Raw genomic sequence first — 26,595 nt, 5'->3', positions numbered from 1 at the left:
TCGTGAAAAATGGCTAATAAATTATTAATGTTGATTTTTCTATATATATGAAGTAGGAAAAAATTGCACATCTCAATTTAAATCTACTGCATGCAACCTAACAAAGCATCTATAAGAGGTCCTTATATACGCCTTGTTAAGTTAGCAAGCCAGCACTGAAATGCCAACCCTAGAATGAAATATTTGATAGTTCTATGTGACTCAGTAATACAATTCATTCCACTTGCGAAAAATGTGTTGTCATGTATAATCTCAAAGTAGAATCTGACAAAATAATTAATTACACCACAATAGTTGGCGCTAATTTTAATTAATTCATTAAAATTAATAAGAGAGTTTCAATAGATACAAATAGATACAAATACTAATGTTTTGAGCGCAAGATAATTTAATTTCTTTAAAAATAATTCGCAACCATAGTCAAACGAGAAAATTTTAATTTGTTTTTTGACAAATGTTCCTCGGACCACACTTAGGGTAACACGCCCTAGAGAGCCGCCATCACGTCCGTAATTATTACACATTGCGGCTAGAACGTTTGGGAGCATTTGAGAACGCTTCTTTTGCATTAAAAAAAATGCATGTCATTTAGAGAAATACTATGAATTTTAATGATTTTAAAAAAAAAAATCCCCACTCCCTTAAGAAAATCTGAAATGACATCCCTGATTCTAAACCAGAAATTCTCACGTTATCCCTCAAAGAAAATCTAAAAAACAGTCTCGAATTTATCTCGAAAATAATTTTTAAATATGTCATTTTAATTTACATGCGATGTATAAATGTTACAGTGAATTTGTATTTTTTGGTAAAGTTATATTTTCACTAGTAAAGTTCAAATATATTTTTACTAATAGATATATATTTCTACTAGCGAAAATATGATTGAAAATGTCTATGAAACTCGATTGCAAAACGCCCATTTACTGTTCAAACACAAGCCTAACCTAATGAAAGTTCTAAAACTAATTATAATTTTAGAACTCTTATTGAGTTAAGTCCAAAATACAAACTAAGCGAACTCATCCCTTCGGGGAAAATAATCGGTTGCATCTCGCATAATGCTACATAGTTTGTCTGCACTTCGATATTACGCCTTAAAAATATGATGGCTATCCTTCGCAATATTACTATGGAGTTCTAATATAATAGGGCTGATCAAAGTATATTCAAACCGTATTTTGGTTAATAGGAGGGTGCAAAAACAATTATCACATTATCACAATTATCGGCGCCGACACGATTTTATTGCTTTTGACGTGAATTTTTAGCTTCTGAGTAAAAATAATTGTTTTTTGTCAAAATTCGGTTTAGATATGCTTCATTCGATTCTCACTTATTGTAGGTCGTAAAGTCTTAATATGAAAGTTAGATAACTAAACGTTACAACTGTGATGGTGACGACACGATTTTATTGAAATCGAAATATTAAAAAATATTGACTGGCCAAAGTTTGTGTCCTCCCCTTTTCTTAGGGGGAAATCTTCAAAAGACACTCCAACCAGCATTGCTGATTGGTAGCAGTGAATGATTTTCACCCACTAAAACCCCCCCTGATAAAAGCTGAAATGACGTCCAATGAGCTCGGAAAAGACAATGATATTTTCAGTGACTGCTATGAGGAGCTGGAAAATATTATGTGGAATGTTGCTCATTTATTTTAGGTGTGCATCATAATTGTTTTTTTAATTAATGGTCATCGTGACGCATTGGGGAAACCTGTCAAGTCATGATAATCAGATGTTTTTATTATTGTTAATAATTATAAAAGAGCTAATGGAACAAATGAATATGAGTATGCTCAACCTAATAACAGTAGTTTTTTTAAATTGCAAAATGTCCGTCTTACTACATATTGCAACGCGGAACGCCAACGGTCTATCGCAACACACACAAGAAATATTTGTTTCGGCATTATCCAGAAATTTCAAAATAATCTGTCCCTGTATGTCATTTATTTGTTCGTTATTTCATCTTTAATGAATTCTTTGATAAGGTCGTTATGTATTACATCATTAGAAATATACCGTGGAGCGTCGATTAGCACTCGTAAAACCTTGTTTTGGAATCGCTGGATGATGGCGATAGTGGAATTTGAGCCATTTGAGCCTTTAGTATTTTACCTCTTTTTTTTGTTGTAATATTTTACCATTTAGCGAAACATTTGGGCAAGTCTTTTATTCAATGTGAACATTACGTTGCTTCCATTCTTCAACTTTTCAACCATTGTTCGATTCCGTGAAGGTTTCTCTGGAGGTTATCTGACGCTTTCAATGGGTCATCATGATGAGAAGCGATCACAGCTGTATCGCTACTGTTGCAGATCCTATCTTTAACAGATCAGCTGTATATATTAGATAGAATACCGGTCCCAATACACTTCCGTGTGAAACTCTGGAGTTGATTTCCTTCAAAAGATTTATAATAAAAATAACTCCTAAGTAGATATTTTTTAAAATTAATATTTTATCAAGAAATTAAGAAATTGAATATTTTTAATATTTCATTGCAGGTATTCTAAGAGAAGGACCTCGACCATCAGCCACAGCTGCCTACCTACACGCCCTGCGCTCCCACCGACCGTCGCACCGCGTAAGGTAAAAATCACTAGTAAAAATAATCGCACGCTTTATCGACCGCTTTCTGGGATATCTTACTCTTAACAGACCGCTCCCTTTGCAGATCATTCGTCGAGGATCCTGGCCCAGTGGAGCTGCGCGGGGCTAACAGCCATGATCCGGCGCTGCTGTGGGCTGGGTTGGGACGCCGGTAGGCGTCTGGACCGGAACAACCACCTCCGATATGTGCCCGCCGGGTTTGCACATCCACGAGTATTAAACAACGTGTGTATAAAAACGAGCAGCATATTCAATACAATATACATTAAGAGGCGCATCATATGATTACACATACCGGATTGCATTTATATGACATACATCATGTATATAAATGGATGATTAATAATAAAAATTTGCCAAAATTATATACATATACATCATACAAACATATTTAAACTAATATAATGCTAGTTGTAAACTTTGAGAAGCACGTATATGATATCTCACAACGTTGACCCGATCGAGTACCTGTGTGATTGTCTATTTGCTTTGATTTAATCAAACGATTCATATTCTTTGTGTCAATTTCAACATCGTTTTATAATATTATTACATTTCAATGTAATGTATATTATTATAATTATGTATGTATAACAATAATTTAATCAAAAAATTATAATAAATACAAATGTATGTGTAATATTTAAGCTGTGTGTTAAAGTTGTTCTACGTATATAATTGTTAATATTTATTATATATATAATAAAAATAAATTATTTCAACTTTCTGCAATGACTCGTTCTTTTCATAACCTCGCATTGTAAGAGAAACATTTACATAATAGTGAATAAACTTGTTACAAAATAGGTTGATCGTTCAGAAAAAGACGGCAATATTAGGGGTCCAACGACATGGCGTATAAGACAACAATGTTTTTCTGCTGCGGTTGTATTTCGCAAAAACTTTAGCTGAAATAAGAGATTTCTTAATAAACGAAATAGAAGAGAGATGTAAAGCAGACATTTTAATATAGAAATAGTCTATGAAGAAATAGTCTCAAATACTAATAATATTAATTAATGTAAGAATTGTAGTCGAAGTCGGAACACTGCCGTAATAAAATCACTTGAACTTTTACTTCCGTTTGCAACTTCGTAAGTATTTTTTTATACTTTGCTAGAAATATTATAATTTAATTAAAGGTTCTACCTGAGACATTGGCTAAAACTTTAGCGTAATTATTATTATTAATTGTTGTTGAATAAAATTTTGAAAAATTCGGTAGTAACAATAGATACCGGCCCATATTTTGCATGTCATTTTGTGTTTTATTGATTTAACTCGAACAGATTGTCATCATAATATAATATTTTCAAGTTTCTAATTATGAGAGGTATTTTTAATTCATTCCAAGTAATATTTAATTTTGTGTGGGTATTTTCAAAGAGAAAAATACATATTATATTTGGTCATTAGTGAAACTTGCGATAGAATTTCCACGAATAAAATGTACGGATGTGTCTCTTACTGTTTTTTGTATAAAACAGAGCTGACTGCAACATCTGGTGAACACAAACCTTATTATTTTAATTTGCACTAGAAAACTTCACAAAGGGAAAGTGAGAGCCGTTACATTCTAACTAAATATGTATTGTAATAAAGAAGAATAATTAACATATTATTAGTATTGTACCAATAATAAAATAAATAAAGAGTACATACAAGTATTATGCCGTTTTATATACTAGTTACTTGTTAACCTTTAGAAGTCCAAAGACATGTATGTATGTCATGCCCAATATATTTTCTATTTTCTAAAGCCTTTGTCTGCCTTTTCTAAAGCAGTTGATATTACACTACCTTTAAAAAATATTATAGCTATCCTTATCGATATTATAACGAACTTCTGATATGAGAGCATTGGTCAAAGTATATTCAAACCAAACGTTGGTCAATAGGAGGGCACAAAAATATGTATCACTATTCAGAAGTCAAAAATTTGTCAGCGCCGTTGCAGTGGGAACGCTCGGTAACGAGCATATTTTTCAGGTAGTGGTCCCAACATCTGTGACGGGCACAGAGTTTACCCTAAATAAAGAATATATAAATAATATGTAAGAAGTTTAATTTTTGTGATTAAATAAATTGGAGCGCAGCAATGTTTTTGTCCGGTAAATGTTAAGAATTAATCTATAATTATTATTTTAAATATCATTTACTCTTATAAAATGATATTGTCATACTTTTATACAATTGTGTGCTTCTTATATTCATTTGGAAGTAAGAAAGTGTTTAGAAAACCATGCATAAATAATAGATAATTTTATTTGACAAAATTTTATTTCGCTCATTCAACACAAATAGGATACAAATGAAGTATTCATTAAACCTTTTCATATGCACTATACAGCCTCGTTCATATAGAGAGAAAGAGAGAGCTCGATTACACGATCAGCATCAGGTAGCCACAAAATAAAAACTACATTTTCCTCTATTCAGATTATATGAGAATAAAGTCAACTTTATTCAACGTCTACGCCTATATTTATAATAACTATTTGGTCACATTCTGACACTATTATTATACAAATGTATACATACATATTACAATAAACGGTACATTAAATTCAAGTAACCCACGACGCTAACAGATAGTTTAGGTTTAGAACCGCAGAATTTGTGATATAACCCGCCGTGAGATATAAAATTTGCAAAAAATATTGTTTTATCGTTGTATTCGATTATCAAAGTGGTTAATTGTTTGTTGACTATTGTAAAAGTTTATCACAAAATAAATATTTGATTATAAGTGAGATTTTAATTATCACATACGATTCAAATATGATTATAGAGTTACAACAATTAAAAATGAAAACACACACATTCAGATTATAGGTATAGTTTAGACATTAAGCACCTTTAAGTAAATATTATGTTAATAAATTAATCATATATCATATGGTTACGAAGTTGATTTAAAACTTACATTTATATGTATATTAATTTATAATATGTATGTGTATGTGTAGCAAACTATGCTATACATAAGTAAATGGTCTTTAATTCGTTTTGAACGACTACTTTTGAAGAATTTTCTTATATTCTCGTCCGTATTATTGTTCACCAACAAACCCTGCTTCATCGTGGCCCATCACCGTCATTCAAAATCTGATTTATTTAGCATATTTATAATCGGAGACGACCTGGAGATGGTACAAGCTATGCATGGTTTACTGAGATATAATGAAAAGTAATAATCAAGATAAAATAATACTTGAAAGCTTACTCATTTTATCCTTTATATATTAAGAAACATTAATACAAATCACAGTGATGCATGATGGCTACACAATTCAATTGTCACAGAACAGAACCATAATATAATTGACTTTAAAATACCATATATTTAATTACAGTATTAAATCCTAGATCCAGTTATTTCACATACCATTGATGCTATGGAAAATATAACTTTCAAAGAAAGATCATTCTTTTCATTTTTTAGGTGTAATACATTGATGAAAATTTAAGTCGATCCTTTTTTGTTGAATTTACAATTTTTAAAGTATCTCATTTTTCAACTGCTGTATCTATTAAAATGATACCATGACCTTAAAGTTAGTTTCTATAGCATTAACGATACATAAAATAAAATCCTTTAAAAAATTGTTTTTAGCCACTATGAATCTTATCAAGCTGTTAGATTTTATTTTGTGTTTATTGTTGTATAATTATTATTAGCTGTATCAATTTAAGATGTGTAATTTTTCAAAAGCATCTCAAAATTCTCCAGGCCATTTCTGTTTATATAATAGATCAAAGAAAGTCAACAAATACACGTTCAAAAATATTAAATTATATAATTATTAAGTAACATCAACAAATTATACATAGTAATAGGAAGATATTAAAATGAGATGGATCCTACTCAGTCGAAGACTAAATCAACCAAAACGAGTAACGTTTAAGTTAAAATATTGTCGGATTCGTTCAGTTTCAATCGAGTACCACCAGCAACGAGTTTCGTTCAAGATACGTCGAAAAGTTGCCAATAGTACGAGGGTACATGCATATGAAACTATGTGCTAAATATATAATTAAAAAATATATAATAAGACATTTTTCGTTTAAAATATAATACAAATAACCTTAATTTAATCATAATCGTACAGTTTATGTACACATGTAAAAAAACAAGCATAAACATACAAAATAGGAAAAGAATAAATTTAATTTTCGATTAACTTCAGTCTGTATTTCGCCGTCACAACCGTCGCTGCTGTTCATTCAAAAAACCACTCGTACTTAATTTTTTAGAATAATAAAAATATATACTTTCGTACTATAGTCATAATTATGTTATACATATATAGCAAACTACAAATTATTTGTATTGGTACAAAATAAGAAATGAAACGCTATCTTAAGAGTAGGGTTATATAATGAGGAGTACATGGATTGACTAACATGAAAGAGATGCAATGTATGTATATATATAAAATAAACTGTCATAAAATATATATTTTATAATATAAGATGGCCGATGTCGTCACATCACTTGTCACTAAACCTAGCCTAAAAAAAGAAATGCAAAACGCTAACTATTAAGTATTGAATCTCGTCGAGACTAGATACCGTCGTCTAATTTCCATCGTTAAATTAAAAAAATATATTTTTCCAATTTTTTTTACCATGACAATGAACATCATTTTTTTTTAATATACCATATTTTATAATGAAATTGTGTTACAAACGATTAAAGCGTCATTTTTAACGTTAGCGTATAATGATCACTAAAACACTAGTGATAAGTTGCAATTAAAAATATGGATCGATTAATACTATATTTTTATATAATCATAGGCTCAGTTATTCATCATTCAATCTCGTTCGTATTTTTTATATATCTCAATATTTTGTGTGAGAGATTTGTTTAAGTGATTAAAACTAAGCCAACTATGTATTATATATCCCAGGCCACTCATTATTTAAAGGACGACCCAAGCACGGGCTTCGGCTTAATCGCCGGCTTACCATCACTGGTGTTTGCTGAATGTCAATCTTCTGAAGGAGTCGACGAGGGCTTTCTTAAAATCATCGGCTTGGCTGCTATTTGCGGTTTGAGCGATCCGCCCGTCAGAGTCAAGTCGGCAAACTTGGCGGCGACTCTCTGGGTGTTCCGAGGCGGCACAGGGCTCTTTTGACATTCTTCTTTTATTCCGGGAGTTATGAGTTTGCTTGATTCAGTTGCGGAGTGATCCTTAGCAGACTCATCATTTTGAGATTCGTGGTTCGATGATAAGTCCCTGTAAATAAAATATTTTTTTTATTAATAAAACACAATTCTCGGCCAAATGATCGCAACAATCTAAGATAGTGACTAAAGAGTTAAACTATTTATTTTTGTCTCTAACTGTATTTTATATTTTTCTGGATTCATATATCATTTATTCACTTGGTCTTTGTTTTTTCGGTATCTGTCTTTATTAAAAACTTATTATGATTTGTAAAATAAAAAATAAATATAGTTTTTGGCCCCTGGCCTCACCTGTTTCTATTTTCACCAGCTGTCACTGATTATCGCTATATGGCACAATAAATGTAAGAATAAAGAAGTCAAGCGCCCACGACTGATATTTTCGGACGATTATAAAATTAATTTTAAAATGATATATCAATATCAGTTCTCTGTGGTAATATTGTGCTTAGATTCTAATTATTGTGCATAGTTTTTATTGTTCATTATTATTTTACAGAAGCCATGAGCGATTAATAAGATGACTTTACGCCAAAATGGAACAAAACTTATTTAGTTAAATTACCGGTTGCATCATAATCATTGTTACGTAATCGCCATGACAAATCCCAGAATATCACAAGATACAAAATAGGTTTTATTAGCGTTTAGGTAGTTTGATCCATATTAACTTTCAATCCTCATACATAATAATACTAAATATGTACAATATAACATGTTTACGAGTAACACGTACCTGGTTCGTTAATTCAAATAATTATATTAAATCGGTAAATCAACAGATGTTATTGCGTTATCGACCATCTTTTTTTGTTTTATATGAATTATTTCAATTATATTTTATGATTACTCATTGTAAGCTCTTAAACTTAAAAAATAACATTATACATGCATTCGATAGTGAGCCTTGTGTATTTTGTTTATTTATGTACATAGTAACCATTTTCTAACATTATGCGTCTCCAAGGAAATTCAAAATAATTAAATTCTTTTTTCTGATTGGTCGGAACAAATGAGAACTACGGTTATGCAATAATAGGCTTTATGTCTATGTAAATAGATACTATTATTCCATAGCAGATAGCTATTTTTAATTTTTTATAAATAATAATTAAATTATTAGCTCCACTACCTCCTCACATATTCTATACTCCTGGTAGATTATGACAAAAAACCTGTACGAAAACGGTAGTTTGAAGCGTTTTTTCTTTCTGAATATGCTTTGACGTTACTCTTGAGGTCATAGAGTAAAGAATGTTATATATATATATTCTTTACTCTATGCTTGAGGTGCATAATTAGCAATCTAAGCATAATTTGCAGACATTGAAAAAAAAACAGTTTTCCTAATAATTAAAATAATAAATTAATTGTTAGCTACCTTCTCACTCATATGCACTCCTGGTAGATTATGACAAAAAACCCGTACAAAACCGTTTCGTGCATCACAAAATGCTAGCTTGAGGCGATAATTTTTTAGCATATGCTTCGACGTTACTTTTGTGATTGCAAAAATTTAAGGAAAAACACTTTTTGCAATAATTAAAACAATAAATTAATTGTCTGCTTCATGAGAGATCCGCTAAGGTGTTGCCATTCGCCGCCGTCACCTCAATGTTACCAGAGTGCCACCTAATTTTTGGCATAATGAATAAATTGCTCTACACAATAAAATAATTAATTTATCATAAAATCAATTTAACGTAAAAGTAATATTTTAACTTGAAAGTTAAGTTAAACAGCAACGTGCTACTGCAATATGTGAAGACAAGAGACTAAAAATATTGTAATAAAATAAATTTGTAATAACAGGATGAATAAGAGCAATTGTAATGAATACATAATGAATTTGGATCTATCACGAGCAGTGTTTTAGTGGTCTAAAACATTTTTTATGTCTATTATATTTCATTTACATTATTGCATAAAAAAAGTAGTGAGTTTAAAAACAATAAAATGTCTTTAATCAAATTACAAATGGTAACGTTTCTCAGATAAATCTCCTAGTATTTTTTTATTATTATTATTTTATACTTTAACTGTATTTTGTATTTATTTCTGGACTTATACATCATTTATTCTCTTAGTCTTGTCTATATCCCTGTTTTTTCAGTATCTGTCTTTATTAAAAACTTACTATGATTTGTCACTATATGTATAATTCATATTATGTTAGCAAGGAGATCAAGGGACGAGTAGTGTCAGTAAATAAATACTATTTCAGCCTAATAAAACAAATCAAATCGCGGACACTATCTCGTCATACAAAAATATTGCTTTACAAATCGCTGATCAGACCAATTCTGACATACGATTCAGAGAGCTGGACATTTACCAGGGCCGACGAAAGGCTGCTTGACATATTCGAAAGAAAAGTGCTTCGCAGGATATATGGCGCTATATACGAGAGCAATGAGCAGCGTATACGAAACAATCGGGAGCTCTACAACCTCTTCTAAGAAGAGAGTCTCCACCTTCATCAAAATTGGAAGACACCAGGAAGGAAGTTGGAAGAAAAATATGATTATAGCCGGTGTATGTTCAGATTATATGAAGTTTAAAAAATGGGTTAGCGAACTTAAGAGGCGAATGGTTGATGATGCTCGATTTATATAAAGTTAAAAAATGTGGAACAGTGTACCTAGCTAATCAATGACTGGTATATATGAAGTTTAGTCGTTTAATCGCCGTCGGTGTTCTCATCTCCATACTGTTAATCTTTCAACATCCCGACTTCGGGGCTTCCACCCTCTTGAATTCGCATCAAATAAAAATAATATATGCATGTTTTTATTGCTTCAGCGCATCAGTGCGACAAATAATATCAAATTATATTCTTTAACAATATTGTTTGATAATTTCAAGTGAATATTGCGCCTTTATTTGGTATCACGGTGCCCTACGAGATCTAGCGCTCCAGGCGATCGCATATACTGCCTACCCCTCGGGCCAGCCCTGACCTGATGTATTGCATTGTGAACAAATGTGCCAAATTATTCGATATGTAGTTGTTAATAACAAGTATATTACAATTGAAGAAAGCTTTATAGATTTCATAGAAATTAAAGAAAAAAATATGTAGCGGTTTACCCAATGAAATTATCGATAAATTAGAAAAAGATGGACTAGATATTTCAAATATCAGAGGTCAAGGATATGACAATGAGGCGAATATGTCTGATGGAAATGTGGCTCATAGCCTTAATTTCTAGAATCTATACATTTTTTGTGAATTCGACGACTTTTGGGATAAACTAATGTCTGTACTAAAAACAATTTTGAAAAGTCATATAGGCGCATAATGAGCGTCAAGAGCAAATGCCATCAAGCAATTGGATCAGCAAATACTATTAGTATATAATATGGATCTAGAAAATAAACAATCCTTACAACGTTTCGAAATTAAAAGCCAATTGAAACAAATAAATTAAAAAAAATTGTGTATGCAATTTAATATTGCAAGAAATTGATGAGTATATCTCACAAAGTGAAATCGACAAAATAATATGTCGAAGAAACTTCTTCATAAGCACACAGAAGATACAGAAGCTTTCAATCCTCTAAAATGAATCTTACTTTTCGTTTGAAATAGAATCTTTAGTGGGTCTCTTCTTCAATGTATGCTGATTGTGAGCAAAGCATTCGGCTGCAGTCGTCGGTGACGTTCCACATTCTTCACTAGGAGTTGTAGACGTTGTCTCCGATTCGCTTTCTCCTTCGGATCCATCACCAGGAAGATCCATCACTAAATCCGGCGTATGCTTTAGTTGAGTAGATGCTCTATAATTTATTAAAAATAAATATTTATAAACCATTAATCGATCATAAAAAAATATATAGCAATCAAAATACCTTTGTTGCCATATTTCTCTATTGACTGAAAACGGTACGCCACTATTTTCGCCAACGCTGTGCGACTTTCCGTGTTGTTTTGGTGCAAACGTACTCAAAATTGGCACAGAATTGTTAGTTGAGTTGATCGTCGATTGTTCGGATTGAGTTATTATTCCATTCTCTTCGCCCACTGATTTTTGCTATATAATTAAAAAGTAATTAGAATTAAACTTTTTTATAATAAAATATATATATATATATATATCCATTCACATTTATATTTATATAATTTATAATGAATTTTATTAATTGAACACAAGTATAGAAAATGCTGACATAATAGAACGGAAAAATCCTGTAACACCTCATGATTATTGCATTGTAGATAGACCACACAGTGAGTTAGTGATTAATGATTAGAACATGCATTGTTGATATTTAGGTTAAAATAATGATTAAATTTATAATTGTGTGAGAAACCAGATGAGATCACCTCCGACATCTTATTAAAAATATATTAATTTTGTGCTAGTTATTTTATATATATATTATTAAAACTTAATGATTAATATTATAAATATATTAAATAACAATATTAAAAATTTATAATAGCCTTCTAAACAAACACAAATTTTAAAATCAATGACATGTATGTACATCAAATATTTTTTTAATTTAAAGCTACATTACTATGTATTTAACAATTTGAACAGTTATATTTTTTCATATACATATATTTAATTAAGTATTATAATTCGCTTCCTATATGATTTCTAGTATAGATGAATTTAAAACATACATATTATATTATATTTGAATGCAAACATATTTTGAAGAATATATTTGCCGGTGACAAAATTACATTTGAGGTAATATTAAAATAATAAAAATATAGATTGATTAAGAATATATAAACATCGGTATTCACAGGATTTAGTAACGCAGAAAAGACAGATATGAAACGTGATGGATGCAAAATGTATAATGTCGGCTATTTACAAAGTGTTCTCATATTTTTGTCATGGTATGTTTATAGATTCATGAGAAGTTAATAGCTTAGTGTTTTTTTATGTCCGGGCAATTCTCACCTGGTTTTTCGAGCAGACTAACGGCAGAATGGTCTTCTTCGTGATGATAAAACACAAATAAGCGACGAACATGTGTTACAAAATGATATATCCACTATTCACAAACGTTAGTAATAAACAACAAAAATGGCGTGTATAATATTTCACACAAAAATATTAATAAATAAGCGAAGAATGTTTATATTACATACTATTATATATATAATGAAATAATCAACAAAAATATTTTTTTATATAGAATATATATTTTTTAAAAATATTTATTATATATATATGAAAACATGCGTTTACAGAACAAAACATAAAATCATAATGGCCATGCTGGATATATTATTATTTATATAACAATGACCGAAACATATACAAATTAAGGCACACTTTATATATATATATTTGATTAAAAAACATCCTTAAATCAATTAATTAAACATAAACACAAAAAGCAATGATTGATGATAATTTGTGTGTAGATAAGTCATAAAATAATTTTATAACCCTAAACGAACCAGATGGGTGAAAAACATTTTTTATGCATAGTGATTCACTGGACCACCCTAACATGCTAATACTGCAACTCATTCCAATATTCCATTTAAAATAGATTGCTATAATAATTATATATATAAAGATTAAGTGTATGAATACTGAAAATTGGTTATATATTGCTTCCAAAATATAAAGACTATCCATAATTCTTCAGGTTTTCTTTGATTCTTAGTAATCTCTAAGGCTGGATGCGCACTAGGCAACTTGGCTGCTGCAGCCAGAAAAGACAGAGACAACGCATAGAAATGTATTGGTAAGATATGCTGCTTACGCGGCAATCACGGCTGCTCTGGCCGCAACCGTAGCATCCATCAGTGGCTGCTCGTAACCAGAAAATAACAGTTACAAACGGACGCTACGGTTGCGGCCAAAGCAGCCGTGGCTGCCGCGTACGTGTCATATCTCACGCACCCAATACATTTCTATGCACTGTCTCTGTCTTTTCTGGCTGCGGCAGTCAAATTGCCTAGTGAGCGCCCAGCTTAATTCTGAACTTTAACATAATTTCAATTCAATTAAATTGATTATAAATTGTTTTAAATTATTGATAATTAAAATTAACTGAGTATAAGATATGTATACTGAATATATGAATCATTTAATCAAATGGCATTTATTAAATATAATTAATCAACTATAACTAATGAACAATATAGGTATATATAAGCATATATAAAATTGTGACATTACACATTTGTCAAAAATATCGGATTATATAATACTTAATATATAATTGTACTACTTGTACCGTAAATATATATTTAGAATATAAATATTGTACAATTTGCTTTGTGGAGATCAATTGCTATAACTTTTGAAAAATTTGATAAGGCAAGATTTTTATTTTTTTCAACACTCATCTTACTTTTGAAAATATATATGGATTTGTAACCAAATGATGAGTTGAATTAATCATGTTAAGCTCAGGCGCAAAATCGACCAAATAAAAACACTCCTATCTATTGTATTACACAGTGGTTTCTAGAAGTACCTCTTGACGTGGCCACGTGTGAGTCGCTGGCAAAGACGGCGGCGGAGATCTGGAACGCCTGAAGCCAGAGCCAGCGCCAACGCCTCCGATGGAAACTCCGCTGTCGGCGCTATCGGTCACGGATGGCAACGGTCGTCTGCGCGGATCGTGGATGGCGTCTTCGTCTCTGTATACACAAAGGTGTCATTTAGTTACCGATTAAGCCATGACAATAAATGAATATGTTGAAAGGGCGGTGAGTAGTGTATACTAAAGTTTTAGTATTAAGATTACTTGATATGAATGTCCGCATAAGAATCAGGAGTATGTGGTGCTTCACGTCTCCAACAATGCGCCGGTCTTTCACTGGTTACCGGTAAACCACTTTGTTCCCATACTCCTCCACTAATTCCGCCTAAGCTATCTGCACCATCGCCTTCTATTACACATAAAAATATAAAATATTAATACACACAACATACATTTTAATATTAAATGCAAACAAAAAACATACCATCTTCAGACTGATAAAGAGACGCTTCAGAATCCAAATCATCAGTACCGGGCTCTAACGGACTTTCATCCACATCCCTAAAAATGATAATCAATTAATATTTATAAACATACACTTACAATTTCGATCAATGTACTAACTGTCCAGGATGTGTTTGATATTTTTCATACACTGGTCCTCCATCATTAGGGAATATCTCATCATGCAAGATAATAACATTTTTGATCAGATCGTTGATTTGGTTTTGGTATTGTACCTAAAATATTATAAAACATTTAGATATAACAATAAATATTCACATAATATAATCTTATAACTACGAACTTGATCTTTATCCTCTGGAACTGGAATCAAAGTAGGTCCGAAGCATATGGCTAAATTCCACGGATCCATCATGTTTTCTTCGGAGAACTCCGATAAACTATAGCATGAATTATATATTAATAATCATTCATAATATAAATATAAATTTCTAAGATATAAACTCACTGATTTAAGAAAGCGAATAGATATCTCAACAAGACCATGTTGCACCTAGGCATGCCTCTCACAAATTCACGCATCTTTTGGATGAACTCAGTTTTAGATTCTAGTTCTGCAAAACGTGAATAGATCAATATGGACATTTAGAGCAATCTTGAGGCGCCTAAATGAAATTGTTCTTACGTGCAAGGTCCATGTAGTGCTCAAAGTACACGATGGGGAAGAGCGGCTCTCGCAGTTCGCGTAGGTATAATTTGAGCACTCCAGCCACCGAATTGATGTCAGAGGCGTCGCTGGTGGTCGCTAGAGGATCGGCACCCCGTTCAAACCATTCCCGCAGTGCGCCGATTTCTACTTGTGATCCAGAGACACGGAAGATTCCTTGATGATGCAAGCCTATAAAAGAATAAAATTGGGTTATAAATAATACATATTTACTAAAAGAGAGGAACGATTATGTAAATCTTTATTCTTCCTGAATTCTTATTAGTAGAATAAATGCTTCTTAGAAACTAACCCATCAATATTTAATAGATAATTTGGGAACAAATCTCATTAGATCAAGAAATTGATAGAATAATTTTTGAAAGACATAATAAATATGGTCCAGGATCGATAGATATGAGACAAATGGTGGATGCAATCTAAAACACGACTCAACCATAATTACAGCGATCAAGAAGGTAAAGTATTATATATTACACACTATTGGAGTATTACGTCTAAAATAAGTTAATGGCAAGATTATATACACAAAACTGAAATATAAGTATTGAAGATAAATTGAAATGTACCATATAGATTTATCACTCGTATGCAAGAAGTCACAATCAACGGTAACTCCTGACCGGTGGCTTCTAAATATTCTTCTAAAGACCCAGCGAACAGTCTAGGAACTGACTGGCAAGAGCTTCCACGGCCAATACGTTTTCTATAAATAAAAAATCATGTTAATAAATAATATTTAAGCAATTATGTATATCATATATGAACATACCTGTGTCTAGGAGCTGGATGCATATGAGAAGGAGCCGGAGGAGCTCCAGCTCTCGCCGCGCTTCCAATCCGGCTTCTTAAGAAACCGCTCTTTGCCTCTAACCGAGCAATGCGACTTCCGCCAAGAAGATATTCTCTAAATTTCTATTTATAAAAATAAAAAAATATTATTATACATACCCAAATATTGTTTTCATTGTAAATTACAAAGCAAATACCGTAAGGTAAAAATCTTCAGTTTCATGTCTATCAGCTCTAGCTTTCATCGTCACAGGCTCAGGTTGTTTAGCCATCGGAGGCAACGTAACAACCGGCGTCGATAATCCCGATACTGGTATTGAACTGCCGTTTTGTAAAGAATTTCCGCTACTGCTAGCCCCCATGCCCGTGGATCCGTTCTGTTCACCAAACATCCAGCTAGTCTCCCAGTCTTTTGCATCAACCTTAAAGTACGATTCAATTAATAAAGCTCTATAACTTATATTATAATCAAGATCGAAGCATACCATCTGCAGTAAAGATGCTTCGGCAGTCTCAAACGTCTTCCATACTTCATCAGATTCTGTACGCAAATGTCTCACTCGCGTATCTAATTGTGCGAGTCGCGCTTCCATCTCACCGCGAAGAGCTCGCGATACACTATCTTCGACCCCGTCTGCGTCTATTTCACTCTCATCATCGTTGGGCTGTTGTCCTTGGAACGTTAGCCTCTTTGGTGCGACGAATGCTTGATGATGAGTTTCTAAGAATTTTTGCTTATCCAGTCTAGAGTCTAGTGCGCTTATACAATCTATAAGAAACGATATATCATTAAAAATATTTAAATTAAAAGTATTCATCATATAAGTATGATTCTCACTAGAGAGAGCATCTGCTCCTTGTTGTAAAGCTCTTGCTCTTCCTTCATCAGCCGAAACTTGCATACGCAGCGCTCTTGATATGCAATTGTGGAAGCCTAAATCCATGCACTGTAAAATGATTTAATATTTTATATCACATTAATCTTCTTCAATATATATAATATATAAATACTCACGTCTATCAGATCCGACAGATCGTCAACGAAATACTTCTGAATCGTTGTATTCGAAGCTTCCAAGCATAAAAGGTACTCGTTCCTAGCTTTCAAAGCTTTTAATTTGGCATCCGTGTATTTGATTTTGCGCTTATCAACCTCTTTCTCAAGAGCTCTAGCTTTCTTCGATGCTGGTTTAGCGGGTGCATTAGCGGGTGTGGCCGACGGAGTTGGCGGCGGCGGTTGGAGTCGTGCTCTCTGCGCTTCAGCGGCTCGTAGTTTGGCTTCAGCGGCACGCCATTCAGCTCCGTATTGCTGGAAAGTCTTCATTGCCGCGTGAAGTTCATGCAAGACACGTAAAATTTCTTCATGGCTCTCGTAAGCTATTTCTCGGCACTGAAATGCATTTGAATATAATGAATATATTGAAAAAATAATAATAATGATAAACAATAATACATACTCTTCTATAGACGCGTTGGACATCTTCCATGACGTTAGCCAGGCGAGCCACCAGATGAGTTGAATGTAGATCTGCGAGCACGGCATGATCGCGAGCTAAAGAACGTGTGCTGGAGACCAGTTGTTGCCAGCAAGTGTACGATGAAAATAACGGCCATTGGTCTCTCCTGAAATATTGAAAAATATATATAAAGTTTAATTTTATTACTCATGTTGTGAAAATGCTCGGAATAGCTTAGACAATAAATCTATTAGTCTAATAGGTTTCATTTAAAATATACACATGGGAACACAAATCTATGATTAATGAAGCATTAAGTTGCAAGAACTCAAGGAAGTGGAATATTCAACTTGAAAAATGATGGCAATCAAGAGCTTCATGGGATAAAATGAGGGTGTCCCTAATGTGGTATAAGATGCATTCTACTCGTGTACAAAATAACACATATTCTTACTTATTGCGTTGTTCCTTGTGTCTTAAGTGCAGGGCTCGCACCAATTTGTCTAATCCTCTGCTGTAGTCCAACTCAACTTCGGCACGACGACGGAAGAACTCTTGAAGCTCGGCTGCTAGAGCCACCTGAGCTTCGACACGATTGTCGAGCGCTTTTAGTTGATCGTTCAACTGTGCACGGATGTCTGAAACAAGAACAATACAAAAATTAATATTTATAATATTCAAGATTATAATCTGATGAATTATTACGGTCATTTATATAAGTCTGAATGCTTTTTAGATGGATGGTGACGGGAGACGAAAGAGGGTATTCTTGTTGTGGGTCTTATTAATTAGAGGAGGGCTAAAAACGATTGGCCGGCACATTTGTTGTGTGTTAGCGGATACAGCTAGAGAGCAAAAGATCCCCTAACAATCTTTCTTGCTTTCTGAGAAAGCGTTTCAGGGTTGTCTAAATAAAATAAAAATATTTATATAAAACTTCTTTCAACTTCCTTTAATTTATGTATCACACCCATAAACAACTTGAGTCCACCCTTTTTTTAATGGTTTAAATGGCTGCCTTGCTTGATTTATATTTTATACACAAAACAATTCAAAAGGCCAATTATTTTAAGTGGCTGTCGTTCCCATTGCAACGATTATATAATATAAAACATTAATCAAAATGATTTTAAATTAAGCATGAAATATCAGCATTAGATTATGTTTTTGCCACATGTGACTATTTGATTTTAAGGGAAAATATCTATCTGCGCAGCCACCATTTATCGTGTTTAATAATTGTGTTGTAAAGCCTTCGAAATAATGTTTAATAAACTGTAAAGAGAATAATATTGTAAAGAAAATAACCTATTTTTGAATTGGTGACCCCCGCGTATAAATACATTTACGTCCAAAACAATCGCAAATGATATATGACGTGAAAACACGACACATGCTTGTTGTAAAACGCGCTTTTATATTATAGCATGTATACAATTTTATTATACGGACAGTAAAGGCGACATTACAGCCCTGCCGCTGCTCCGCGTACATAAATAAAAGAAAAGGAGCAGAAAACGAGGGATGGGGGAAAGAATGGGAAGAAAACCCAGAGGGGGATTAAAGGCCTACGATGAAATGACTCACAAGACCGAATGTAGGCGCGTGTATGTACTCTGTGCTATATCTTGTATATATAAAAACTAAAACGAAGAAGAGACGTGCGCGATTCAGGCGAGATATTTATATATCGCTTCGCAAATCGTGAGGGGGAGTCATATACTGCCTTATAGAATTTTAATAAATTAAATAAAATGTAGCGAGTTATATCAATTGATTTTTTAACGAGTACTATATTAGTATAGGTTCAATATTACGTACAATTACTTGTAAATAGGCGAATGCGCTGACTGTGGCGCAATATGTTTTGTTAAAAATATGTGAGATTTCAACCGGAAATGCATCATTAATGCTTTATGTAATATTATTACCTAAAATTATATTCACTCGCAAGCGGGCGTTGGCGCCATCGGTCATTTTGACTGCTGACGTGATGCGTAATAATTTAGGGAGACTCACACCCACCCGTTGTATATGTGGCGAGGGTTGCAGAATTGCACATGCACTCGACAACCGTGATCCCCTCTTTGTTGGGGCCGGTCGGGGGCGAAGAACCTCGTGATAGAATAACATTTACCTCCAGACGTGCGCTGGAATCAGCTGAGCCTAATGGGGCGAGTTTAGCCCTTAGCCGCTTTTATACGTGCTTTAGCCGCACACCTGGAACGTTCAAGTTCACTTGAGTAATAAAAGTAAAAAATTTTTTGAATCAATTAAATCAGGGGTGGTCAGTATGCCAACGGCTATAATATAAAACATTGTGAATCAAATGAATGAATGCGGCATATTTATTTATATGAGCGAATTGCTCGTTGCATTTTTGAACGAACGTAGTGTTTCTTAAACATTGTGTATGTAACACATTAGCCAACTTCATATTGCATCTTTGATGCTAATAAATCCTTATATATTCATTGTAAATATTTTGTTGCAACATGACATTAGACCGATAGGTTACTAATTGTAAAACTTTATTCTTTTGTCTGCAAATAGGAAAACACGAATATTATTACAAAATAATTGTTATAATAATATCCAAAGTAACGTGGCAATGATTGTAAACTAAGTAAGTTTATCGCAGAGGAATATTTAAATATAAACATACATATGTATATAGTGAGATACAGTGGTACCTAGGTTTTCGTTGACTTCGTTTATCGTCAGTTTCGGATTTTGTCGATTTTTTCCACAAAAAATTATCTCGGTTTTCGTCGGTTGCCTCGGATTTCGTCGGCGTACGCGACCCACGCGCTGCGTTGTTCATATATTATATGATATGTACACTCGGTGTACATCACAGTAAAAGAAACGTTAATCATGATATTTAATATTTGTGGCCACACACATAAACAAGTTTAGTCCCAGCAAAATAATGTATGTTGTATATTTATGGACAGATAATTTCAAAAATATTGTTTCTTAATTTTAATGTAGGGTGCAAAATTATAGTTTAAATGATTTCTAAATTTACTTTGTATCATAGTATATAAATCATAAAAATTAATTTTTAGTATTTTGTCAAAGCATTGATTTTTTCTAAGAAAATTAATATCGACAAAAATCGTGTAATTTTACATATAAATCTTATCTCTGCCGCAAAAATATATTGTAATTTGCTCTTTGTTTTCCATGGTCAAAAAGAGGCGTTAACCGCAATTGATCCTCCAACAATAAAATAAAGTTGTTTCCAAATTAAAAATCCACATAAGGACTAAATTATGTCTGCAGCCTTAAATTGAAAAGCGGCGGCCATAGCCGCCGGCGCGTTAATTTATAATTATGGCAACACCAAGCACGCACTCGCCTCCAATTAATCGCTCCCCTTTCCCAAATCCCAGAGGAAAATAAAAAATAAAACCAAGCGACGGAGTTGAATATTCAAAAGGCGTTAAAATTTAAAACGCCATTAGCGTCCCAGCCCCCACCCCAACAACTAGGTTAAAAATGAAATAAAATAAACATTAAAATTCAAAGGAGATCGCCAATCGACTTGGGGGGAGGAATTTGATCATCAAGAGCGTCGTATTGTTTTTATTTAAGGGGTAAACGCTACCCCTTGAATGCGACGAGTCGAGTGGTTATTATTTCTTTGTGTAATTTTTTTACGGAGAAGTATGCAAATGTGATAGCCCTCGTTTAGAAAGAATACTAATGGGTCCTTTTGAAAAGAAGTGAAAAACAGTATCGAATTTCGACGTTGACAATGTGACAGGAGAGGGGGCAAAATATGGGATAAATATGTAAATAAGTCCGCTTTGGGCGGCGGTGTATTTTTTATTTCTGGTGAAGTAAAAATACTTTTTGGAAGTAATAAATTCAACGCACAAGACGGTGAGTGTACAAGATGTCACATTCTTAGAAAGTCGGATGATCAGTAGCGTCCGTGTAAAAAAAACAACAAAAGCCAAGTTATATGTGCATAATTCAATATATGAATCGTATACGCTTTGATGACGTCATCATCTACATTCGAACGAATGTAAACACAGAATGACATCATTAGTTCAGGGAGCCAAAAGTATTTTCAAATATGACACCTTCCTGCATATTTTCAACAAAGTGGATATCTGAATAGATGACAACACTTGGTGATGGAACATTTTTCATTGCAAAGTGTAATCACAAATTTGCGAACATAAGAGTTTCACGGAACAATGAACTTCATAGATAAATTTTACAACTATTCATGAAACAGAAATTTCTGTTTTTATGTGCGAATCGTCATTCTCAAACTTTTTACTTTTATCTGAGATGCTGTATTGCGTTTAGTTTATAAGTACCTAAAGAATATCCATAAATGAATCATCACATTGTTTTGGCAGTATCTTGCTACTTTAAAGCCTGATAGATTATGGATGCAAGCCTTCTGTTCTATATAAATAATGGCTCAATCACGTTTCCCTGTTCAGTTTATTCAGCCTTCATAAGAATAAGCCCCTGTTAGATCCAGTCGTGTCCTATGAATTAGACACTTATAAATCCTATCCCGCACGATCCTGACCTAGCTCGTATCTCGTACGTAGATATAAAACGCTTCTCACTACTTTTCTTAAGCATCCTTCGAGTTTATTGATAGAATAGCAACACTAATATCTCAATTGAATTTCCAAGAAACACTACAGCGTCATAATGTTTTTTCGGAACCGTAATTTAATTCCACTCTCGTCGCCATTCCATTCATACACAACACCATCAATTGATTCGATCAAAGAATCGACAGCCAGTTGTTTATGGCAGACGAGCGTCGTTTTTGGATCGCTTCCAGAGTGTTGCGATGTTAACACGCACGACCAATTTTGGTCTTCTTTTTTGTTGTTGTTGCTTCCAATAAACAAATCGACCCTGCGAAATCAGGTTTGCGGGGTACCTGCTCTTCGCAATAATTGAGTTTAAGTTCTTGTCCAAAATTATGGTGAAGCAACGCATAAAAAATAATCTAAAATCACATTTTACGGTCGAAAAGCACTCGCAGAAGCAACAGAGCGAATCTACTTATTATGAAACGTTTATTCATCGGTCCGGCAAATTTTTTGTTTTTTTTACTCAAAAAGCAATTTTGTCGGGTTTTGTAGGGTTACTCGCCCAGTAGGCGTTTTCTAAAACCGCAAGCGAAATTGCTAACCACCGTTGTACGATATCTTTCGATTGATGTTGATTTTGTGCGTTACATAAAAAATATGGCGTAAAATTAGCGTTTCAATAATGCAGTACAAATCAACCATAGCGAATATTAGAAGTTGAGAATAATAGCAACCGACAAACTATAAATTTTGTACATAGTAAAAAGTTGATTCCAGAATATAACATAAAGCCTTATAAAATAAGAGAAACAGATTCGCAGCTACAATATGACGGTGATTAGACCCCAAGCGTTTATTGCCACATAATCTCAAACACAATGAACTTGCATTTATTGCCTTTTAATACTATCAACCTCTAATGTCCAAAAAAAGCACTTGTTCCTGAACAGCTTAAAAGCATTTGCGTATTCTTAAGGCCGGTATCCACATGTTGCACATCTGCAGAATGCATTGTTTGTTTTTTTCAATAAATTGAATTTTAATTTTTAATTATATAGGTATGTTTAATGGCATTAAATGAGACAGGGACAAAGAAAATGTCTTAATATTGAATTGCAATAACACAAAATGACACAATTTAAATGTATTGAGCCATCAAACTTTTACATGAGTACTACTAAACTATTGGTGGATAAAAACACAGATTTCATACAAAATTCACGTGATCGCTGAGAACAGGGCTAAATTATAACAAATAAATAATAATAATTTAACAAGAAACAAGTCAAATTATAAACACGTAGAGTAAGGCAAGGGTTATACTAAATAAAAGCAATATTAACAACATAACAACTTTGAAAACCAGTATTCCCATTTATTTTTTAGTGAAAATCGCCAGAATACAATTAAATTTAAAAGCCCATAGCAGAAGATATTTTTATGTTTTAAAAATAAAGTGAAAGGAACGATAAGATAATGCCCTGTGTACTTACACGTATCGGCACATTATCACAGGGCAGAAATTTACGAGCACGTGATCATCATGCGATAAACGATGATACTGAATCTTGAGAGCAAATAAACTATAAGGGAAAGGACGCAGCGGAATTTTTTTCATTAATTTTCTCTTAATTTAACTAAAATACAAGTTACGTTTTTTTGTTTTTTTTTTTTAATATGTGTGCAAATTTATTTATAAAATATGATATATTATCTTTGTAGCAAAATATTATATAGTGATATTTAACTATTATTGTTGATTTCTAATAAGAATTCAAGTCGGATGTCACGTGTTCCGGATGTCAGATAAATTGATACTTTTGAGGACACATGTGGCATATTTCTAGTCACAAACTTGAAATAAAGACCTCACAGTACAGTTAAATTTTATAAATAATATTGCAAGCAAAGACATTTTTCTACAGAATTGTGTTATCCATGTACAATACCAACATTGCAACTATAGCTATTGAAAATAATTGAAAGTAAATTGAGACAATCGTTCAAGCACGCGATCTGCCAGTAAAAGCAAAAAATGAGATTCCAAACTCAATTGGGTTACATTTACCACCATAAAACATCTTGTTAACTATCCACATAACAGCATGGGAACATCCTACGCATTGTGTTGATTATATCAACACCGCATTCTATTATGTAATTGTGACTAAACAGACTCGTCTCTATCAGCATCCTTCCTGGTCTGCTTCCACAGTTTGCAAAACTGTCTAAAACATCAAAAATCTGATTCTCTATTTTAAAGTAATTAAAACTAAAATATGCAAGCGCACGAATGAGATCCAATAGCGGCGGATCTGAGGAGAACACTAAAGCAATATAAATTCCTGGCGAGTTTAAGGTCCCAAGATCATCGCAGAGAGATGCTTCAATTAGTGATTACGTTGAACGACGGTCCTTTGGTGTAGCGTATATGGTCCTTTGTAAGGATATCATTTAATTAAATTACGATAGTCTTAAAATAATGGTTGTTAATAAATAAACCGTAATTGTAAAAAAATTACCTCAATATTTCTTTTTCCGCTGTTTATATATTTAACTTTTTTATAATATACATCGAGCTTCCGCAACATTACAATAATACTTAAAATACCATTATGCAACATTTCCTAAGTCACTCGACTGTTTGGTTGCATCACAATTCGAGCTTTGGCAAGGGGGCGAGCCGGTGCATCCGAGAGGAAGCTTAATGCATTTTAGACGGAGATGTGATCCGTCTGGAGTCTGGAAGAGAGGCAGGGGCGAGAGGGCGGAGGCGGAATCGATAAACGGGTTGGGCGGCCAGAGTAGAGGGCGGGAGGCTGCGTAACCCTGGCAACCAGTCCTTCAACAGCTGGAGACCTCCGATACAGCAACAAGTATCAGTCCGATACCACCAGCACTGATGTAACTGGGCTTCCAGCGGGGGGAGAGACACCATAATCGGGTGGTGCATCGGTCGAGAATCTGGCAAAGCCTATGGGAAATGGGAAGCGTCTGAGGCTGCAGCCAAAATGCGGTGAGGATCGTTAAACAAATAGTTGTGTAAGACTTGGTTCTCATTCCGATGGAGGCAAGAGATAAAGATGGAAGCTGATATCGTACTCAGATGGAATTTAGGCGTCAGATAATTATCTCTTACTATAAAAATATTTATAAAAATATATGAAAGGATAATTAAAACGTAGATATGATCAAGATTAGAAGTACATATGTATCAAGAATTTTATTTAATATTATAAAAAATATATAATTAAATTATTTAAATATTTATTCGCAAAATTGTATTGAATAATTAAAATATAATGATGAGACGTCTTAAGATAAATTATCATAATATTAAGATGTGAAAAAATAATATTTAATTATTGTGTTTGGTTTTAACCCAATGCGTTACAGTGGGGTAAACACAATTAGCAACTTAATAATACTTTTAAAATTATTGTGATTGCGGATATTAAAATAAGAAAAAAACAATTAAAGTTACAAGATAGAATAAAATTAAGATAATGATTGAACGAGTAAAAATAGCCTTCGGTGACTTGACCTAGAATAACTGTCAATTAATCCAAATATCAGGGAAAAATATGTTAATTAAGCTGGCTTCGAAAAAATAAATACGCATAATAGAAAAATAAATGTTAAACAGAAACATTGGAAGCAGTTAAAATAATACTGATTCTGTCGAAGACGAAGAAAATGTTCAACAAATTCCATTATCAAGATCAACTAAATTTGTCAATAACAGAAAGACATTAAACAATTAAACTTACGCCCGCGCAAAATTAACGCAATTTTCGGTTGCTCTTGATTATATCGCAAAAAACTCTATTGACTAATTTAAGTTTTGATGTATTATTTTCTACAAAAAAACTGTTAAATTAAATAAACAGGTACTTTTGTGGATCAAATTTTTGCTTTTAATTTTTAAAATAAATATGTTTTATTTCAGTATAAAGTACATGAAATATATAGGCGTCCTTCCGTCGCGTCTCCAATTTAGCATGCCCCGCCTTGGTGTTACCAGTGTAGCTTCAAGTGCACCCACACTATCGGCCCCACATTTTAATTTAAGTATTATTTTTAATTGTGTTATTAACCCTATTCATTTCAGATTATAAAATACTGCAGTAACTACAGTAATTGGGTTGCAGTTGAACTTTTTAAGTTTTCTTTCATGTAAAGTAAAGTGGAATACGCATAACAGTTAATTAATAACACTGAATCAGTTTGCGAGATGTCGAAGCGGAGTGCCGTGAAACAGAAAACTACATTGTTCATCTTACACGGCGCC

At 33.0% G+C, this 26,595-nt stretch overlaps 2 protein-coding genes and 1 long non-coding RNA gene across 13 annotated transcripts in view; 2 read left to right on the top strand and 1 right to left on the bottom strand.

The window, feature by feature from the left end:
- LOC148233065 (uncharacterized) overlaps nucleotides 1–3,345 on the top strand; it is a 41,262-nt gene extending 37,917 nt beyond the window's left edge. For 3 of the 4 annotated variants that reach the window (XM_088190050.1, XM_088190052.1, XM_088190051.1), the window contains exons 5-6: nucleotides 2,513–2,597; nucleotides 2,683–3,345. In XM_088190050.1, coding sequence (XP_088046176.1) covers nucleotides 2,513–2,597; nucleotides 2,683–2,773 — 176 coding nt within the window. In that variant the 3' untranslated portion in view covers nucleotides 2,774–3,345. Of the gene's footprint in view, nucleotides 1–2,512; nucleotides 2,598–2,666 lie in introns of all 4 variants that reach the window. The other variant, XM_088190053.1, reaches the window with a different exon arrangement.
- Nucleotides 3,346–4,879: 1,534 nt separating this feature from the next.
- LOC148233063 (SLIT-ROBO Rho GTPase-activating protein 1-like) overlaps nucleotides 4,880–26,595 on the bottom strand; it is a 76,187-nt gene continuing 54,471 nt past the window's right edge. For 4 of the 8 annotated variants that reach the window (XM_088190206.1, XM_088190207.1, XM_088190208.1 and 1 more), the window contains 18 exons: nucleotides 18,179–18,362; nucleotides 17,725–17,890; nucleotides 17,283–17,657; nucleotides 17,106–17,214; nucleotides 16,753–17,036; nucleotides 16,465–16,689; nucleotides 16,248–16,390; nucleotides 16,045–16,181; nucleotides 15,434–15,646; nucleotides 15,257–15,362; nucleotides 15,092–15,188; nucleotides 14,908–15,023; nucleotides 14,768–14,844; nucleotides 14,548–14,692; nucleotides 14,275–14,440; nucleotides 11,668–11,849; nucleotides 11,392–11,595; nucleotides 4,880–7,864 (listed from right to left, as the gene is read on the bottom strand). In XM_088190206.1, the coding sequence (XP_088046332.1) occupies nucleotides 7,615–7,864; nucleotides 11,392–11,595; nucleotides 11,668–11,849; nucleotides 14,275–14,440; nucleotides 14,548–14,692; nucleotides 14,768–14,844; nucleotides 14,908–15,023; nucleotides 15,092–15,188; nucleotides 15,257–15,362; nucleotides 15,434–15,646; nucleotides 16,045–16,181; nucleotides 16,248–16,390; nucleotides 16,465–16,689; nucleotides 16,753–17,036; nucleotides 17,106–17,214; nucleotides 17,283–17,657; nucleotides 17,725–17,890; nucleotides 18,179–18,362 (3,179 nt within the window). In that variant the 3' untranslated portion in view covers nucleotides 4,880–7,614. Of the gene's footprint in view, nucleotides 7,865–11,391; nucleotides 11,596–11,667; nucleotides 11,850–14,120; nucleotides 14,441–14,547; nucleotides 14,693–14,767; nucleotides 14,845–14,907; nucleotides 15,024–15,091; nucleotides 15,189–15,256; nucleotides 15,363–15,433; nucleotides 15,647–16,044; nucleotides 16,182–16,247; nucleotides 16,391–16,464; nucleotides 16,690–16,752; nucleotides 17,037–17,105; nucleotides 17,215–17,282; nucleotides 17,658–17,724; nucleotides 17,891–18,178; nucleotides 18,363–26,595 lie in introns of those variants that run through there. The other 4 variants (XM_088190209.1, XM_088190210.1, XM_088190212.1 and 1 more) reach the window with 2 other exon arrangements.
- LOC148233064 (uncharacterized) lies at nucleotides 8,926–10,759 on the top strand. Its single transcript, XR_015810464.1, has 2 exons — nucleotides 8,926–9,054; nucleotides 9,106–10,759. It is a non-coding gene; the product is annotated as an uncharacterized LOC148233064 (long non-coding RNA).

Source organism: Plectrocnemia conspersa, unplaced genomic scaffold (assembly GCF_051122295.1).
Source record: "Plectrocnemia conspersa isolate PC_06_02 unplaced genomic scaffold, ASM5112229v1 ptg000008l, whole genome shotgun sequence".
In the NCBI taxonomy this organism is placed as follows: domain Eukaryota; kingdom Metazoa; phylum Arthropoda; class Insecta; order Trichoptera; family Polycentropodidae; genus Plectrocnemia; species Plectrocnemia conspersa.
This window is presented reverse-complemented; position numbering and strand designations above follow the sequence as displayed.